This window comes from Anguilla rostrata, chromosome 15 (genome assembly GCF_018555375.3).
Source record: "Anguilla rostrata isolate EN2019 chromosome 15, ASM1855537v3, whole genome shotgun sequence".
Lineage (NCBI taxonomy): Eukaryota > Metazoa > Chordata > Actinopteri > Anguilliformes > Anguillidae > Anguilla > Anguilla rostrata.
Window position 1 is genome coordinate 25,282,232 of NC_057947.1, and position 20,006 is coordinate 25,302,237.

Here is a 20,006-nt window from a genome sequence, read left to right on the forward strand (position 1 = left end):
GGGACAGGAATAGCAGCGCTGTGCTGTTGTGAATGTGCCGCGTTGCTAAAAATAGCTCCGGGCAGGCGGGGCTTCCCCCTGGCTGGCTGTTCCCCCGCAGCCTGAGCTAAGATTGGATCGGGGCCGATATGAATATCCCTGCAGTGTGCGTGTGTGTGTGCGTGCGTGCGTGCGTGCGTGTGCGTGTGCGTGTGCGTGTGCGTGTATGATTTCAGTGCACAGGAGTGTGCGCTGACAGAACGCTGATTACCACACGCGCACGCACACGCATGCAAATGCAGGTGCAGATGTGTGCAGAAACACACTTGTAAACACACACGCATAACCAAGCACACATATACAGTACCATGCCAAAAGACAAATATATGCAGTCACACGCACACACGCATACGAAATATAAGCACAGAAACACACAGATGCCAGGGCAGACACGTGAATGCCAGAACACACACACACACATTCCATAAAAACGCACACAAATTCTCCCAGGTCACTGGAAGCTGCAGACACATGCTCACTACGAGAGGCGCAGGATATGAATGATTAAACACACACAGGCACATGCTTGTCAGACACACACACACACAGGCACATGCTTGTTAGACACACACACAGACAAGCGCACACACACACACACAGGCACGTGCATATCAGACATGCCAAAGCAAAGCCCTGTTGGCACTGTTACTAAAAATGGATTCAGAGAACTAAAAATACACTGCAGGTTTTGGGGGAGGTGGGGGGGGGGTAGGGGGGCTCTAGGGGGTTTGAATGGAGGGAGAGAGCGTGCGGAGAGGGGGGGGAGCAGAAAAAGGATGCAAAAGGATGATGACATTATGGAACACGAGGGCGAAATAAATGGAAGGGGAGATGGAGAGGAGAATCACAGCAAGGGAGAGGGGGAGGGAGAGAGAGAGGGGCGTTGGTTCACACATGCCGCAGTGTTGATGTTTCTGTTAAAGGTCAGAAGGCTCACGCTTTCCTGCTGATCACTTGTCTGTGGAATCACCTCGTCTTCTCTTTCACCATCTGTGCTTTCACATAGCAGTGCTCAGAAAAATTAGAAATGATATTTATGTGGAAAGATGATAACCACTGGAGGGTAGGGCAGAGAGAGGGAAACAAAAGAAACGTGGAAGTTGTGGCAGGTTCGGTCCCACGCAGGGAACAATATCTGTCTCACGGTGCATGCCTGCCTCCTGCTGGTCACCTGTGCTCACTGCAACTATTGCAGCCTTCACCACTTGCTTTTTCATGTCGATATGAACAGCACAGAACACCCTTCTCAGAACAAGATGTTCGTAAATGAGGTCTAGACATGTACTCGTGTACAGACTGGCACTGGCAGAACTACAAAGGGTTGCATCATTTATTCTGTTTGAAGACCACGTTCCTGTTCGTCTGATTCGTCTTCTCATTCGCTGCAGATGGACTGGGATAATGGCAACATTGTGAAGAAGCTTCCTTCCATCAAAGAGGATGAGGAGGGAGATGATGAAGTGCACTCGTCTCAATCACGGGTCCCCCGCTCCGCACCCCAGTCTTTCTGCCCCCCAGCAGAGCAGTCTCACCCCGCCAACCTGCACGTCCCCACTGTCAGCATCATCAGCACCCCCCTGAACCTCAGTCCCCGGTAGGAACCCTCCTCACCTGCCAATAATTCACTGGGGAACACTTATGGGAAAGATGTAATTATTTATATGCCAAATATATTTTGTTTAAAAAAATCATGTTAAATGTAATCATCCCATGTAAACTGTTACAGGGTGTGTATGCACCATTAGTCATATATGCAGTCCTGATCATGTCCTTGGTGACTATGGCTGCCAGCTCAGCAGGATGATGTATAATTAGATGCAGCATCAGCCAAGGAGAAATGGATTTATTCAGCAGGGTCACTGTGCCTCCTGTGCTCCAGTGACCCCTGTTGTAGTTCCTGTTGGAGAGGAAGCTTATAATTGATCCGCACTTCAGAAGTCCATGACTGAGACCTTTCACTGAATTATTATTCCCGTTGTTTTGATGTTCATAGCCTTCAAGTCACAAGGCTGTAAATGCTGAGGACCAGCTGAACATCTATCTGTGCATTTCTGATCTGTCTGTAATTTTCTGATGCCATCTGGTGGTTAGGGGTAGACATTGCAGTGCATTGTAACTAATGAGACACATACGTGGAATGCCTGGTCAGGGAGCACAAGCGAGACGCAGATTCCATGTCAGTACCATACTTTGTAATGTTAAGGGACTGGGCTGTTCATAAAGGCTGGTGCACCATATATATTCTGAAAGCACTGGTGAAGATGAAGGGTCTGCACAATAAGGCACTGAGTTATGCTCCCCTTCTTCACAATCCACATCCCTGTATCTCCGGCCCCATTCTTGAGATTGAATACTGAGGGGAAGCATACATCAGAATTTAATGGTCACCTAGATCCATTGCATATGTGCTGAGGGAGATAAAACGAGAGTGCCCTCAAACATTATTCACACAAAGATGAACAAAAGAGACTGCATAACATAAACAATATGCTTACTAAGCTATATTCTAGTTCTCTGATGTGAAAAATATTCTGTTTTAACGTTGATTTAATAGAATCAACTAAATTCACCCTTTTTCGGTTATAAGCCACTGTTATTTTTTTCCAATGGTTCATTTGATTTCCTGACTTGTGAAGGCCAAATAACCCCTTGTCTTGTTTCGTCAAATCGATTCAATTCAATTCAGCTCGGTTCAGCTTTATTTGTATAGATCTTTACACAGAGATACTGTCACAAAGATGCTTTACAGAAAAAGGAACTAGAAAAAATTGGGCAATACTGAACCCACACAAATTCAGCAGGTGAGGTAAATAAATTCCCTCATGGAGAAAAGAAAACTCTTTTTGGGAGAAAAATAGTACTTGCTAAACAAAATTTAAAGTGAAAAAAAAAACAGAATTCCCCATTTTAAAGATGAAATATAGCTCTTCACCTGTGTTGTGTATTTCGTGCAGACTTCTTCGCTCATCGGAGGGCACTGTGGGTCTTCAGGTGCATAGCAGCAATCTGACTTCCTCTTCCATGCATGCTTTCACACTAAGCCAATTATACAGCTGTCTCAGGCTGCAGCCTTTGCTTCACGCCAGGGCCCTGTATTAGGAATTCAAGGTCGATTCTTTTATGGATTTCATTATATGACCCCCTCTCCTTCTCCCCACCTTCTCTCTCTCCCAGGTTTGTGGATGGCATTGAAACTCAGGGTCATGTTCAGGCATCACAGAGGTTTGACTTCAACACTACCCTTAAATGCCCTGGACCAGGTAAAAAAAACAAAACACCCACACACATGTATACACACACACATACACAAATAGACACACATGCGCACATAAACACATTCGCTCGCACAGACACACACACATGCATGTACATGTATATGCACACAAGCGCACACACACGTACACATGCATGCACATGCATATGCACAAAAGCACACACACACATGCACATACACATGCATATGCACACAAGCACACACACACACATACACACACACAAACCTGCATACGTGCACACACATGCATACACAAATATGTGCACACACACACGCATACACACGTGGGTACGCACAAACACACAGATGCATGTGCACATAAACAAACACACACGCACAAACACACTGATATTCTCACTTTCTCTCTCTCTCTCTCTCTTTCTCTCTGCCTCTGTCTGCCCGTCTGTCTATCTATCTGTCTGTATGCATACAGGAAGTGAGGATCAGGCAGAGAACAAGCAGAGCATTTCCAGGCTGGGGGAGGAGGTGAGTGGGGCACTGGGATAGCCATGAGATCACCATGCCCACCTGAAGGATTGGCTATTATTTCAAAACAAGTAGATAAATGGGCTTTCAATGAGCTGAGAAAGTAGGAGAAGGAAGGGGAGAGGGAGAGAGAAAAAGAGGATGAGGGAGAGGGACTGTGCTAGCACATTTTAATTAACTACCTTACAAACCATATTTTTTTGGCAGTGTTATATCACTCAATCCTCAGGATCTGATGCCAGTTCATAAGACAGTCTGATATGTTTCTCGATTTCTCTCAAGATTGAAAGATAAACACTTCATACATCCAACCAATGTGTCTATGTCTATTTTTCTTGCAACAAACTAAGTAATCACAATGTTTTGTAGGCAAATTCTTCCTGAGAGTTCCATTTTTATGGTGGTGATTGTTGGGGAAGCAAGGATTAAGTAAAAATATGTTTATCTCCTGAATCCAGTGGTTCCAACAGTCAATACCATTGTTAAAATGTTCAGCACTCTGAATACTGACACAAGTGGTATTAAATGTCACAGATTGCATTCAAATGTAAAATCCAAAGGAACCGGATATTTGTTTGTTCTGTAGCCATGCTGGGCCTCTGGCCTGGTAAATAGCTTGGTCCTCTGGATTGGCTCTTTAAAGATTAGATTAGGGTATTAAAGTGACTTTTAATTGCCCCAAGGACATTTCCTTTGATGTTTGAGGAGAGGAGGGTGGGCACTAGGCAGAATTCTTAGAGACAATACAATTTGTATCCAATTCTCTGTTCCTCTCTCTAAGGCCATAATCTAAACCCTAGATATCTGACATATATGTTGTGTGACCCTGAGATTATGAGGCCCTGATATTATCAGAGTGTGTGCTGCAATTAACAATGGAACAAGATTAGAGAAAAAATTTTCTATTCTGTCCTCCTTATCCTGTTATTCCGTCTTATCACCTTATCGTGTTGGTGCTCAAGCAATCTCTCTCTCTCTCTCTCTCTCTCTCTCTCTCTCCTCCACCCCCCCCCCCCCCCCCAGATGAACAGCTTGTCGCGGCAGGTGTTGCAGCTCAGTGAGGAGCTACAGGAACTGACACGTCTCCTGCGGCCCCTCCTCGTCCTGTCCGTCCTGACCCCGACTCGGACCCCGCCATGCAGTATCAGCAGCAGCGCGGGCCCCCTGGCCACCCTGCCCGCCCCCGCCACCCCGCCCCACTTCCTGCTGGACAGCTCAGACTCTGGGGGAGCGGGAGGGCGGCTGCTGGGCTGCCCAATACCTCCACATCCTCCACAAAGGAACCGTCTCCAGCCACAGGACCCCCCAGATCCTCCAGCATCCCCCACGGGCACACGGAACAGACTGGCACACCCTCCACAACACCGCCAGCCCCTTGCCTCCCGTAGCCCCTCCCCCTCTCCATGCCTGGGCCCCCACCGCTCCCTTCTGGCCTGCCACAGCAGGGATCTGCAGGCCCCGCCTCCGACCCAGGACACGCCCCATTCTCCCACTTCCTGCATCCCCTCCCCACTGCCGTTCAGCAGTGAACCCCAGGCCTGCCCTTCCTGGACCCGCCCCATTCCCAGTCCCGAGGCCACGCCCCCACAGGAGGCGAGCACGGTGCGGAGCCCGCCCACCGAGCACGTCAGCTTCATAAACGAGGAAGAGGAGCTACCCCTGTGAGAGAGGTGCAAATGGAGAGAGAGAGAGAGACAGGGAAAAAGAAATCCAGAGAGGGAGAGAGGGACAGGAAAAAATATGTAAAGAGGGGAATAAGGAAAGCGAGTCACAGAGGGAGGGAACTGTAACACAACCAGCTCACAGACTGCAGATCTTAACTGTCTGAGAGAAACTTGCGTACGGCCAAGTCTAACTACCTGAGCAGCACTGCTCCCAACCGATGCAGTTACGACACAACACTTCCCAAGCGTTCTGAGGAACAGTGCTTCCCGGACTGTGGGTTGCAAAATGCACGTGAGAAACGTAACTAATATTATATTATACACATTCACACTAGTCACATTAAACATTGCACCAGCAGTTTGCTAACGATTTTCTTGCCTGCAGCCTGTTTGAGAAACAGTAGCCTGCAAGTTAGATACAGAAGACAAATATGAAAGTTGAGATTTTCATAAAAAGACGATGACAAGTTTGAGCTGTCACCTATGAGCTAGTCTGAGCCACCATTTACAAGGCTAAGGATTCGTGAGCCAGAGCTAGTAGGATAACTGAAAAAAACAGAAGTTTCTCTTTTCGTCATAATTTTAAATAAATTAAATAAAAACATGTTTTCAGCAGTGGAATCTATGGGATTCCACATTTAATGCTGTTGTATGTGGAATTTAAAATAAGATAAATATGCTGATTAATTGTGAACTAATTGGTAAAAAATAAAAATTTTATTGTCTGACAGCCCCCCCACCCCATTAAAACATGCATTTTATATTTTAAAATATTTGAGTGAGTGAATACAATTTTCATATCAATAAGTGGTTCCTGGGCTCAAAGTTTGGACCCTCCTCTCTATGAGTGGAGAGTTAATATGGATTAAGAACATCGAACATGCATTTACATTACCAGTGGACACAGACAATGCTGCCCAGGGCCACACAGAGCCTTTAACCATGGCAACCCCATGCTACCCCAGTTCAAACCTCAGGGCAGCACTGATCACCATATGTACATATCAGCACGTTGTGTTTTTCTCAGAGGAAGTGGTCACGGTTGCCAAAAGCATTCCTTAATTTCAGCACACACGGTAGCAGTGTGAGCGCTGGTGGCTTCCACACGCTGATCTGGGTGAGCGGGCTCGAGTGGCATGCTCAAGCCTGTGGGTGAGTGGGCTCGGGTGGCATGCCCAAGCGTGTGGGTGAGTGGGGTTGGGTGGCACACCCAAGCCTGTGGGTGAGTGGGGTTGGGTGGCATGCCCAAGCCTGTGGGTGAGTGGGCTCGGGTGGCACGCCCAAGCCTGTGGGTGAGTGGGCTCGGGTGGCATGCCCAAGCCTGTGGGTGAGTGGGCTCGGGTGGCATGCCCAAGCGTGTGGGTGAGTGGGCTCGGGTGGCACACCCAAGCCTGTGGGTGAGTGGGCTCGGGTGGCACACCCAAGCCTGTGGGTGAGTGGGCTCGGGTGGCATGCCAAGCCTGTGGGTGAGTGGGCTCAGGTGGCATGCCCAAGCTGTGGGTGAGTGGGCTCGGGTGGCATGCCCAAGCCTGTGGGTGAGTGGGCTCGGGTGGCATACCCAAGCCTGTGGGTGAGTGGGCTCGGGTGGCATGCCCAAGCGTGTGGGTGAGTGGGCTCGGGTGGCATGCCCAAGCCTGTGGGTGAGTGGGCTCGGGTGGCATGCCCAAGCCTGTGGGTGAGTGGGCTCGGGTGGCATACCCAAGCCTGTGGGTGAGTGGGCTCGGGTGGCATGCCCAAGCCTGTGGGTGAGTGGGCTCGGGTGGCAGGCCCAAGCCTGTGGGTGAGTGGGCTCGGGTGGCATGCCCAAGCGTGGCGTACTTCCGAGCGTGTGATTCATGCACAGGTCAAGCGGTACAGTCAGAACAACAGCGTCTCCACAGTCAGCCCAATACAGCTTCAGCCATCTAGACATGTGCCTTCTCTAAACGGATCTAAATGTCTAAACATCACCACCTCTGTCCAGTCATGACCCAGTACCTCCAGGGCTGGGTTCAGACTGTGGGCTTGTGATCGTGTGATTTTGGACATCATAGCACTTTCTTTTCACATGTATCTGCATTATTTATTTACATGGAGTGTGTGTTTATGTAATTATTTAACATGTACATATTTATTCCTTCTGTGTGGTGCAGGATTGTAGATGGGGGATTTATTATGGTGGGGGAGTAAGGCCCATACAATGTTTCTGTTTTCCAGCAGGGGGCAGTGTTAAAAGACTTATAAAATCTCGTGGAAAAACACCGGTCTAACCCGGTGGTTCCATTTTTTACGCAGCAGAAGAAAAACATGTTTTTTTCAAGATTTTCAAGGATAACTATTCTAATCTGCATGGTACTGATTTACTGCATGAGAAATATGCCTGCCTGCTTGCAACACTGAAGGTGAGGGAGGGGAGTGCATATTTTACAGTAACAGTTAAGAGTTACAGTAACGAATAAAAAGACATGGTTTTTTTAAGACCCCAGGCCTCTGTGGTTTTCTGGTGTGATTCGGTATGCTGTGGTGTGCTTGCACAGTGAAATGTTGGCATGCTGTGTATACCTCTGCAGCCAGGCTCTCTGACTGACAAAGGAGACATTGCAGAATGATAACAGAGGGGATATCCTTCCAACGGAAACTTGCATTCCAAGAAATATGATACATCAAGGGAGTGCAGACAATGCATTAACTGCATTAGTAAAGCAAGGCACATTTCGTTCAAATTATACTGAACAGGGGGCTGCAGGGTGGCTCGTTAGGTTAATGTACCAACCAGTGGTGCAAGGCTGATTTGCATGGCCTGGGGTTGAATCCGGACCATGCCAATGCTGACTGTGGGGCTTGGCACCATACAGTCTAGTGTAACTGATGATGCTTGCATTCCAGCGTGGATGTAGAAAGATTCATCTCTTCCTATGGAAACGTTTACACTAACAACCCCTCAAGAATGACAGAGAACAATTGACCAGGATCAAATTTAATCACAGTGTTTAAACCTTGCATTTTATTTGAGTTAATCTAGTTTAGATTTTCATAAACATAAAGCATTAACTGCTACAAACTATGCACATTGTTATTATTTAACTATTTCTGTGTAATATTGCATTTACATTATGCCTGCTTCCCATTGCTTAAAAAACATTACCACTCGACAATTGCGATCAGTTGTGGTCTGTGCTTAATTAGTGGCAATTGATGTAGATTACCGGGGAGGAAAGCTGTGGTAATTAACAGATGAGATGACCTTTTGCTGAGGGATGACCTAATTCCAGATGAGAAAACTTACCTTGATAAACTGGTTCTCCTAGTTATACATGAAATAAGTACTTTTCTCTTGTGCCCGGCTTCTCCTAAAAAGTACTGGCCATTTTTTTTTTTTTTTTGCTATTTCCACTGGTCAGGTTGACAGGTTGCCAGATTCTCCATTACTGTATAAATTGTGAGTGCCTCCACTACACACTTGTCTGCGTTTCATTCTCCACTGGGCACTATGATGTGCAGCCTGTCTTTGCTGCGTTTTTATGTCCCTGTCAGCGTACCTCTAATCTCCCGGACAGGAGCCATGCAGTCATTCCCATGTGATTTACCTGTGGGTGTCGAGCAGCTTGGTCACCTGGCCACCTGGCCCTGACAGGAGTGAGAGGAGATCCTCTGAGTGAAATGAGTGGCTCTGGCCTCTCTCTCCTGAAGTGAAAGGCCCTTATAGAACGGATCATCTTTCAGGAGCTCAGATGGTTGCTGAAGCCCATCCGGGGCTAACACTGAGGCTAACTTGTACAGCATCCGCGCAGTGCCTGGATGGAGCTGCAGTGGTACAGGTAAGCGTTGGACGTCCTTTCATTCGATGTTGCACTCGTATGAATCGAAGACCCTAGAGGTTTTTGTCCTCATAAAAGATGTGAGTTCTCTCTGAAGTTTGCACATTGCTGCGGACCCACTGGCCTTCTTCACAAAGCCACTAGCCCCAGTTAAAGGCCCCGATGCTATATGACACTCGTGCAATTACCTGGTGGCAACTTGGTAGTCTCATCAGTTAAGAGGCATCGATCATTAAGTGAATATTGCATTCATATTCATTCTTTTAACTTTTAATTTGGTTAAAATATGTCCTTGTCCAGAGTAAGTTACATATTTTTTGGTTTCATTGTCCAGTCCTGCAGCTGAACATGTACTGAGGCAGTTCAGGCTCATGTGGCACTAGGTTACAGTGATTTTGCCCTTGAATTATTCTGGTTAAAAGTCAAATTTCATAACCACACAGTCATTCCAACAAAGCAAATTCAACACAGAAGGATCTTAGTGTCAGCAGAGCTATTCTACCCTGGATCTGGGTGGCCACAAGTATGCAGGGGCACTGACCGTGGTTCTGGAATACTGCACTATCTGAAAAGATACTGAACGCTAGTCCAAGAAAGCCACAGTGTAAACACTTTTTTTAAATGAAAGCAATGTTACAGGCATTTAGAACAAGCATTTAGCCCTAACCCTGACAAACCACAGTGTAAACAAAACTGAAAATGAATCCAATGTTGCAGTGATTTAAAAAAAAAATAAAATAAAATAATAAAGGTCATTGATTTTTTTTTTTAAAAAGCAGACAGACCCACGGACAATGCACAAAAGGACTGAAGCACCATATACTAAATTTTATAGAACATTGTTGAGCATTCCCTTTCCCCCACAGTAGATACCAGCTAATATATTCATACTGTTCTTACAACTTAAGTTGTCTGAAATGTTAAGTCAAAATTGTTAGGATGTTAGCACTTAATTAATCCCTGGGGACTAAGCTATTCCCCCATTTTCACTCTCTTGGCCCTTTTTCTCATAGTTAACAGGCCTGATGGAATGAAAAGTTTGTAGGTGTTCTTGTCATTTGGCTGTAGAGGTCAGTCCACAGGCCTCGCAGCCCAGAGTGAGCTGCCTCAGGGTGTCCAGAGCATTTGCCTTGGCAATGCGCAGCAGATCACACTGTCCCTGAAACAGAGACACTACTGTTACACTATCTCTGAAACAGGGAAACGACATGTGAAACAGCACTACTGTTACCTATCCTGAAAACAGAAACTGAAGATCATACTGTTGCACTTCCCTGAACGAAACAAGAGCACTCAACTTACTGTTGTCATGGCTCTAAAACAGAGAGGCAGTTATGGTACGACAGTTTAAAGACAGGTCAGCATTGTAGCGGTAATTACTATTGTTTACAATACTAATCATTGCTTTTACAGCTAACCCTGATTGATTATAAATAGCTGTAACATGTGTAGATGTAGCCTGATGTAACACTGATGTTCTCTTCTTTTGTAAGTTGCTCTGGGTAAGAGTCTTTGCTTAATGATTGTTATTTGATGACATGTTGCAATGTCCCTACAACAGAGACACATTGCTGCTGGGCTATCTCACACAGAGAGTCAGTATGGTCGCACTGTCAATAAATCAGAGAAAGTGGTTCTGTGCTGCCTCTAAATTAGAGAGAGACCATGCTGCTGTACTGTCCCTAAATCAGAAAGAAAATTACTGTTGCAGTTTCCCTAAATCAAAGAGACAGTACTGCTGTCCCCATAGAAACGGTACCTTCAGAACTGTGAGGTTCCAGGTGAAACTCTCCACCGCCTTGTTCAGTATGCGACCCTTCAGCCCCTCCTCCTCCCCAAGCCTCGGCAGGTCATCCTGCAACTCCACCCCTAAAAAGGAGGAGCCTGGGTCAGCCCAGCCTGTCCTGACCAATCAGACATACTCACACTCCACGCATAGTGCGCTATACCATTCCTGGTATGTAAACATCAGCACTCCCTGCTGGAAAATTTATGGTGTCACATTACTGAGATTATGCCCCCATCCCCTCCCGGTCGGTTCCTGTCCTTACCATGTCTATGCACCTGGCCAATCCTCCCCTGCACACCATCAGCATTCTCAATCAGCAGTCTGAGCGCAGTGACCACCTGAGAGAGACAGACCTTCACCTGACCGATCCCAGTACAGTCTCACACACACGCTCACCTGGCTAGCCACAGTACAGTCTCACAGATGTGCATATATGGCTGAACTCAGAACAGTCTCACAGACACACACTCACCTGGCTGATCTCAGAACAGTCTCACAGACACACACTCGTTTGGCTGATGTCAGTACAGTCTCACAGACACATGCTCACCTGGCTGATCTCAGAACAGTCATGCCTACACATCACAATGCAGGCATACCTACCTTCTCATATGCAGTGAGCAGCTTGTAGGAGGATTCGGGCAGGTATCCCTGCGCCTCCAGGTAGGGGTACCCATCTCTCAGAGCCAGATTGGCCCCTGGGGCTCCATCTGCACTCTGCAGACGGGAGGCCAGGCTTTGGATGCACTTCTTCAATTCGGCCACAGGGGAGAGCCCACACTGCTCTTTGAAACCTTCCACAGCATTCTGAGCAAGCACACACAAACTGTATCAAATGGTGTAGTCACACATTTGGATATATGGAATGATGCAATTGCACAAACACTTGCCCATAAGTTCACATACACAAAAGTTGAACATGCGCAAATGGCTGAAGGAATCCTTAGTATCTGTGGCTACAGAACAGGGTTGGGCAATCCCATTCCTGCAGGGTCAGTGTATATACAGGTGCTTGCTGACACCAATTACACTAGGCAAATGAGTTAATTAGCTGAATAAATTGAATTACCTCAGATTAAACCACAGTGTCTCATGTTGGGACACAGGGATAGTCTTAAGCTGTCATTCATGCCCTGATGTGACTGACTTCACAACCACAGTGCCACAGCCATGGCAGAGACACCCCTCTGACTACAGTCACCACAGTCACAGTTACCATGGCCATTTACTATTTACCATTTACCATGGCCATGGTCACCATAGTTACAGTCACTATAGCCTCTTTCTCAGAGCAATGGCCGTGACTACAGCGCTCCTCTCGTGCAAGCACAGTCACGACAGCCATAGTCATAGTTATCATGGCGATAGTCATGTGGCTGTTCTTGCTCCTCAAATGGGTGGAGTGTCGAAGTTTGGGCAGGGCATAAGGAGTGACGGGCACACTCACCTTCACGCCCTCTCGTAGGTCAGCTGCCTCCTTCAGCGGGGCAGCGGCGGGTCTCAGGACGTGGTCCAGGGTCCTGATGCCAACGTGGCGGAGAATTCGGCCCCGCCCCGCCTTCCGCTGAGCTCCGCCCCCATCCCCACCCTGCCGGCTGGTGATGGTCACGTGGACGAATAGGCTGGCGCGGGGGAGTGGCTCGCCAGAGAAGCTCAGCAGAGGCACAGTACGGTAACCACACTGCAGGCACTGCAGCCCCACGCTGTACTGACCAATGAAGTCGTCGCCGATGTAGTCGTCATCGAGCACCACGAAGCGCAGCAATGCCAGCTCAGGTACACTCACCTGAAGGGACGGGCCAGGGCAGGGGGGGGCGGGGCGGTAATGTCAGGTGTCAGGGGTAATGACAGCATCACTAATTGTAATGCATTCATAAAGTAGGTGAATTTAGAGTTGCTTTCTCGATTGTGTAGCCAATCAGAAATGTAGGAAGATACATATTGGGAGCCTTTTACTAGGGATCTTGAGGTAAATGCATCCACCCACTCTTTTAAAACATTAACATGGCAGCTATACAGACCCCAATGGACCTCAGGTTAACATCACAGCACAGTGTCTCCATCCCTGCACTGGAACCCTGGATTTTATGTGGTCCGGAGGGAAGACCCCGCGCCTCACCTGGAAGTGGAAGGTCTGGTCGAAGAGCGGGTCGTCCTGGTTCTGCGCGGCGGTGCGGGTCCGGTGTTCGGCGCAGTCGGCGGGAACGCCGTGCAGCTCCAGCACCACGTAGGGGTCGATGACCTCCCCGATGGTGCCCGAACCCTGCGGCTTGGGCAGGCTGTGGGCACCGATCACCCTGACCCGCAGGTCCTGGGGCGGCGTGGCGGCGGTGGCGGAGGGGGCGGGGCGCAGCGAGAAGCCGCACCCCCCGTTCTGGGCGAAGCGGGCGCGGTGCAGGTCCAGGGAGACCCCGGGGGCCTGCAGGTTGAGCGGCACCAGCTGGCAGCCGCTGGTCCAGTAGGCCTGGGGGTCGGGGTTGGCGCAGTCGGGCCCCGCCGGGCCGAGCCGCACTCGGGTCAGCATCCGCCCCGTGGTGGCCGCCAGCCCCTCGGCCGCCTCACTGGCCAGCCGCCCCGCCTCGCTCCGCCCCAGGGAGCACAGCGTCCAGGGGGAGGGGCGGGTTTGGGGAGAGCCCCCACGCCTCTGGGCTTCGAAGAAGGCTAGGCTGCCGGCGTCCGCCAGCGCCACCAGGTCTGACAGCTCCCGGCACAGATGGAGCTTCGGGGCTTCCCCCTTGACCACACCCTCCTCCGCCTCAGCCACGCCCACTTCTCCCCCCTCAGCCACATCCACCGCCTGCTTGTCCACCACACTCACCTCCTCCTCATCGTTGCTCACCTCCCCCACCTCCCCCTCCTGCCATGGGGGCAGTTTCTTCCCCGCCAGCAGCACCCGCCCCCTCAGCTGCTGAGGGGAGGGCAGGAGGACGTCGCTCTCTCCCGTAGGCGGGGCCTCAGGCTTGTAGAGGCGGTCCCCGAACACCTGCCGCAGGTGCTGAGCGAGGACGTGCTGCTGGGCGGGGCAGCAGTGCTGGCGCAGGTAGATCAGCAGGGGGAAGGGCGTGGTCAGGAAGGCGTGGTCGCGCACCGCCTCCAGGGCACTGCGCAGGGTAACGGCGGCGGTGCTGGGGTCCAGCAGCGGCTCCCCCTTGGGCCCATCGCTCACCCCCAGCTCCAGGTAGCGGCACCCGGCCCGGAGCACCTGCTCCAGTGCCCCCGGCGCCCCCTGCAGGAAGGAGCTGGGAGCGGCGGCGCTGATGTAGTAGCGGGTGAGGGGCAGGCTCATGTCCTGCCACACGCTCTGGTGCCGAGGCGCCATCAGCTGGCTCTCGGGCGCCTGCAGGTAGCGGGTGAAGCCGTCCAATCCCAGCAGGCCCTGCTCGCGCCCCGTCACCGACGGCTCGAACCGCCGCAGGATGTCCTGGCTGGCCTCTGCCGCCGAGGGCCCCGCCCCATGCCCCGCCCCTTTCCCTGCCCACTGCTCCACCTCCAGGAAGAGTCGCAGGTCCTGCGCGTCCAGACACTCCCGGCTCTTGGACAGCTGCACCAGCAGGAAGTAGACGTCCGGACGAGTGCACAGCTCGCAGTACGCCTCATGGAACTCCTCCAGGGTGACGTGAGATGTCAGTTTCTCCTTGCGCTGCTGGATCTCCTTAAATCTGAGACGCACCTGTGGTTGGGGAGAGGGGGAGTGGGAGGGGGAGGGCGGTGGGGAGTGAGACAGGCCCAGGGAGGTAGAAAGAGGGAAAGCCTCACTGTGAACATATGCTGTGGCTCACTGCATTAACACCAATCAAGGTTTGACAAAGCTACGTCAGCTTCTGCTGTGTCTTTCGTCCTTGGTTGTTGTTTTGCGTTGGAAATATGTACTTATTATATACATAATATCACAATGGCAACTGAACTGAAGAGAAAATGTGGGGTTCTGAATGCTTCCCTCTGTTTTTTCTTGCTTTTTATGCGCCCAGCCGTGACATCAGCGAGGTGGTACGGTGTCATGCACCTTCTGTGCCGTGCTGAGCCCAGCACTGACTCCCCGTGCTGTGGACCCTACACTAACGGTCCTTCACTAAAGATCATTTGCTGTGATACGCTGTGCTTTAATGATGTTGTAATAGCCTGTGCTAATGACCCTGTGCTGTGAAAGCCTGTACTTATGAACCGGTGCTGCGATATCCTGCTGCTAATACCCTAATCCTACTAATGCGCCGATGTTACTGTTACTACAAACACACTACCGTTGCTAGCGCTGCTAATACCCTAATCCTTCTAATACTAGTAACAGATTAATGCTAATGCTACTAATGCCCTAATGCTACCACTGCATTACGTTCAAGCGGCTATTCTGCAACATACAACTCATTTTACGGATTTCAACAGAATATAATGGCATTTAAAGGTCCCCAAACATTCTATTTTTTTTTTTTTGACAATGTCCATGTACCTCAACAGGTGCACCTGAGGCATTTGTTCAAGAATGCCCACCTAACATATGTTTCAGGGAGTGTTTATGCGAATAATAGATCAAAGATGAGGAGAGGAGTGTTTTGGGATTTCAGACCAAAGGCATCCCTCTTACAATTTCGAGAGATGGGGACAGTTCTGGCAACAAAATCCCTCCCTCCTGGGAGATTCTCTACCCAATATACACATGGCTGGTGGCTACAATTGATACTGTTATGATATATACCATACTGCACTGTACTACAGTGAAAGCCAATGCTTTATTTGGCCACGTTGTATTATTGTTGTTGTTCTTGTGTTTTTACTGTCCAGGTGGCTCTCTCTATTTCACCTTAGCCTCCTTGATGCTGGGGCACAGCTTGCAGATGGTCGCCACAGCAACGTCCTCAGACACGACGCCGTGCCCGTCCTCGTCCACCTTGCCGAACTCTTCGGCCAGCCAGCCGCGTCGCATCCGGCTGCCGAGGCTGCCGTCCTCGGCCCCGCCCCCGGCGCCGCCCCCCGCCCCGGCAGGGCGGGACAGCAGGTGGCGGAGCCCCGTCACCCAGATGTTGGCGGCGTCGGCCGAGAGCGCCACCAGGTCCAGCGAGCGGCAGTCCGGCCCGTGGATGATGGAGAAGGCGGCCTCCTGGGCCAGCTGGTCCGCCGGGCCGTGGTTCCGGAAGGTGTCGGTGCTCTTGCCCGCGCGCACCTCGCGGATGGCGGCCACGTCCAGCCGGGCGTGCTCGGCGTCCTTCTTGGACGGCTCCCAGCGCAGGCAGGCCTGCTCCAGGTCCAGCGTGTAGAAGCGGCAGTAGACGCGCGCGTTCGGGCGCACCTTGCGCAGCTCGCAGCCGCACTGCATGAAGGCCAGGCAGTCCACCACGCTGCTCACCTTGCGCTCCGACGGCGTGCTGCTGAACGACACCGTCTTTTTCCTCCCCCCTCCCACCTTTGACACTGAGGAGTCCTGAGAGAGGGGGAGGGAGGGAGGAAGGGAGAGAGAGAGAGGGGGGGGAGAGGGAGGGAGGGAGAGGGAGGGAGAGAGCTATTTCCATGAAACTGAATAACCAAAGTATAACTGTGCAACTGGTTCAAACAGATTCAGTCTAAAGACACAACATTTTTGAAGTGTGCTGAAGATGCAGACAAGTGAGGAAGAGAATGAGATGTAGGAAGAGAGGACATGAAGGAAATGGGAAAGAAACATGGAGAGTGGAGAAAAGAAGGAAGGAAGAAGAGGGGAGTTAGAAGGATGGAAGAGAAAGACAAAGGGAGAAGTTGGAAAAGGAGAGAGAGAAACGGGAGAAGAAAATATGGAGGGAGAAGGTGTGAAAGGGGGAGAAAGAAAGAGGAGGGAAAGAAGAAGGAAAAGAAAATGAGGAAAAGAAGAGTGGTGGAAGGAAAAGAGGCAGGGGTTAGTAGGAAGGGTTAAAAAAAAAAATTTAATGCACTTTTTTACATTAATACAATAGCAAATAGTTCACTTTCCAAATCACTGAAAATCTGAAACCAGTCCTGAGATTTAGACTTTAACGTCAACAGAAAGGGTGATTATTTTTCTATGTAGGCATGATCATGGTGATATATTTGAGAGAAAACGTACTTCCCCAGCACCTTTTAGTACAGACAGGGCTTATTATTTCAGAAGCTCATGTGACCAGCCTGCTGAGCAGTGACTCAGTGCTGGGACACTCCACTCCTTAGTGGCACCAGTAACAGGATAACACCGAGAGACAGAGAGTTCACTCATCCATCGACCCCCCTTCCACTGTGCTGGGAATATAACACACACACACACACACACACACACGTACGCAAACACACAAACACACGCACACACACATACATATTGTGCAGCAAGCACATTGTCATTACTCCAATAGCCAAGTGCCACATTATAAGAAATGTTTTGTTTGGCACAGAGTTTTTGTTATAGGGAACGGGTTAAATGGAAAGGGAAGAGAGAAAATTTTAAATGATGCATGGAAAAGAAAAAAAATACCTTGGTAAACTGCAATAATACAAAACTAAAAGTTTCTCAAATACACCACAACTATCATAACTATTGCATAAGGCATGCTAGATTTAAAAATACTACCGCTACTGGCTAAAGTTAGCTAATTACTTTACAAATTACTTTTACTCTTATTCCATTTACAAATCTATTCATTATAAATGGCCTTACATTAATAGAATTGAATAAGTATATCTTATAACAGTCATGCTACCAGTAACAATTTCTCCAACATTTTTTTCATACGCGTAGTTGCTCATACCTTAATGATACTACTCCGTCGCGGTCCGGCCTTAACCGTCTCCATAGGGCCAGTCTCCGAGTCTTGACGGCCGGGGCTGGAGCATCCCGGTGAGGGAAGGATGACCCCACTACGCCTGCCTGTCCTGGATGATCTCCCAGGGCGGAATTCAGGGGCTCCGTCGCCATAACACTCCCGTTCCGACATTACACGCAATTAAAGGATATTAAATATTTTTTCAGGCGTTTTCTGAAAGTCACAATAGTTTATAACCGCAATGGTCTCGCGTGCAGTGGTACCATGTACAAAGCATTACAATGTCAGTAGATTAAGGCTAGAATTTTCCATTGAATTTGTCTTCATGCCGGTCGCTCGGAATGGCCACCCGTCAGATGACAGATTTAGTTTAAATAATGTTGGAAGACTTGTCATTCAAATCTTGAACGCTCCTCAAATCCTGACTTCGAAGCACTTTGAAGTTTGCTAATGTGCTCGAAGACATTCGTTTTTGTTATTGCATTCACTTTAAAGCACAGTATATTAGCGACAAACATGTTTTGCAGCTCTCTTGTATTATAACAGATATCAGAACAGAAAAGCATCACTTTCTGACATTTAGGTACGCGCAGAAAATATGCAAAATGCTTGTGCGAAAAAGTTAAATGCCTCTAGAGGCATCTAATGCGACGTTAAACTCACTGATGTGTCTGGGGCAAAAAAAAAAAAAAACTAAAAATAACACGAGCAGCGACTGTTCTATGAAGGCAGAAAGTAACGAAGAGATGGCTTCGAAGTCCCGCAGATTGTAGTTGCGTCCTGAGTATTACAAGAACAGAATAATATTTGACAGCGAGAACAATCGCCTCCCAGTCCTTCCATTCGACGTGTGTTCCCGTAACAAGCATGACTGATGTTTACATTAACCAATCCACAGGGGGAATCGATCTAAAACACCAATCTCTATATTCAAACGAGTCGGAGTTCAATGAAAACAAACGGAATTAAATGTAAAGATTAAATCAGTTTCCACCCTAAACGAAAGCCCATCTTTTTGCGTTTTTCACAAAAAAACGTTACATTTTTACTGATGAATCTGACTAAACTGAAAATCCACCACTGGATACGGTTATAGCATGTTTGTGTTTGTTCCTTAGTCTGGAGCTAAATGTTGATATAACTGAAAACTGTATGTATTGCAGGAGAGGCAGCTTTCTTCAAATGTTCTCATAACAATGCAGGCATGCAGGAATTCTTATTTATTCCATCGGGGTCCAGCTTTAGACTCTCTGGACCTTTCACGAACTATTGCTCCTACGTAGATGCTCACGGCCTTTGTAAATTATTCTGGTGTCTGGGTGGCATTATGCACCCCTCCTCCCTATTTATATACAGATAAGATACAATTCTTTAATAGCCTACTTCACCATTGATACACTTAATGTTTGTGCCACCTGGTGTGTAGCAGTACTATAGTAGTAGTAATAATAATAATAATAATAATAATAATAGGAGCCATTTATTTATTGTGAAAAGCACTACAAGGTTGAGATAAGATGACGCAATCACCGTGCGTCGGTAATTTATGAATACTGACACAGGTGCGTGTTCAGGTACGGTTGGGCGACGGGAAGGAGTTGTTTTTCAACCGCATACAGTAGCATTGCGTCGCATCGCATCGCACACGGTTCATATGTGTTTCACTTTAGTGTTGTCTTGTTGAATTTATTTTGAATAATTTGAAACCCACAGAAATCCATACCTTAATTAATTCTGCCAATACACAAACTAGATCTTCGACCAGCGTTTTCAAGCCAAGTAAGTGAAACTGTTTAAGCGCATGGGAAGAACTCCGTCTTCTCCCAGAAATAAAAATGTCTCACAATTTTGACACTTTATGACAGATGAGGTCTTGATGTACCTCGGAACTGAGTTACGTGGAATAGCAGGGGGCAGTCCGCAAGTATTTGGACAGTGGCACAGTTTTTGTTTTTGATTATTTGCTCTGTATGTATTATAGCCCTTGTTTACATAGTCTTCTCATTTAGGGCAGTATTTAGACAAATTAACAATCTTAAATTAAATCATCATATTTAGTACTTTATTGGAAATCTGTGGATTGGATGACTGCCTGTAGTATGCAACCTGTAGATATCACCAGACAGTGGATATCCTCCCTGGTGATGCTCTGTCAGATCTATACTGCAGCCTGCAGATCTATACTTATGGTAGTCTTTGACACATCTACGCCTACATCCT

The 20,006-nt window shown here is 48.6% G+C and overlaps 2 protein-coding genes across 3 annotated transcripts in view; one reads left to right on the plus strand and one right to left on the minus strand.

Moving 5' to 3' along the window:
* The window catches only part of LOC135240819 (potassium voltage-gated channel subfamily H member 3-like), a 47,114-nt gene extending 40,254 nt beyond the window's left edge, over positions 1-6,860 (plus strand). For both annotated transcript variants that reach the window (XM_064310783.1, XM_064310782.1), the window contains 4 exons: positions 1,428-1,633; positions 3,214-3,299; positions 3,747-3,799; positions 4,823-6,860. In XM_064310783.1, the coding sequence (XP_064166853.1) occupies positions 1,428-1,633; positions 3,214-3,299; positions 3,747-3,799; positions 4,823-5,464 (987 nt within the window). In that variant the 3' untranslated portion in view covers positions 5,465-6,860. The remainder of the gene's footprint in view (positions 1-1,427; positions 1,634-3,213; positions 3,300-3,746; positions 3,800-4,822) is intronic.
* Positions 6,861-8,768: 1,908 nt separating this feature from the next.
* Positions 8,769-19,089, minus strand: LOC135240820 (inactive phospholipase C-like protein 1). The gene is made up of 8 exons (XM_064310784.1): positions 17,772-19,089; positions 15,845-16,462; positions 13,169-14,719; positions 12,497-12,835; positions 11,653-11,856; positions 11,312-11,387; positions 11,020-11,129; positions 8,769-10,419 (listed from the first exon to the last, which is right to left on the minus strand). Exons 1-8 carry the CDS (start codon positions 17,955-17,957, stop codon positions 10,315-10,317), a joined length of 3,189 nt encoding a protein of 1,062 aa, XP_064166854.1. The 5' UTR covers positions 17,958-19,089; the 3' UTR covers positions 8,769-10,314.
* Positions 19,090-20,006: the final 917 nt, after the last annotated feature.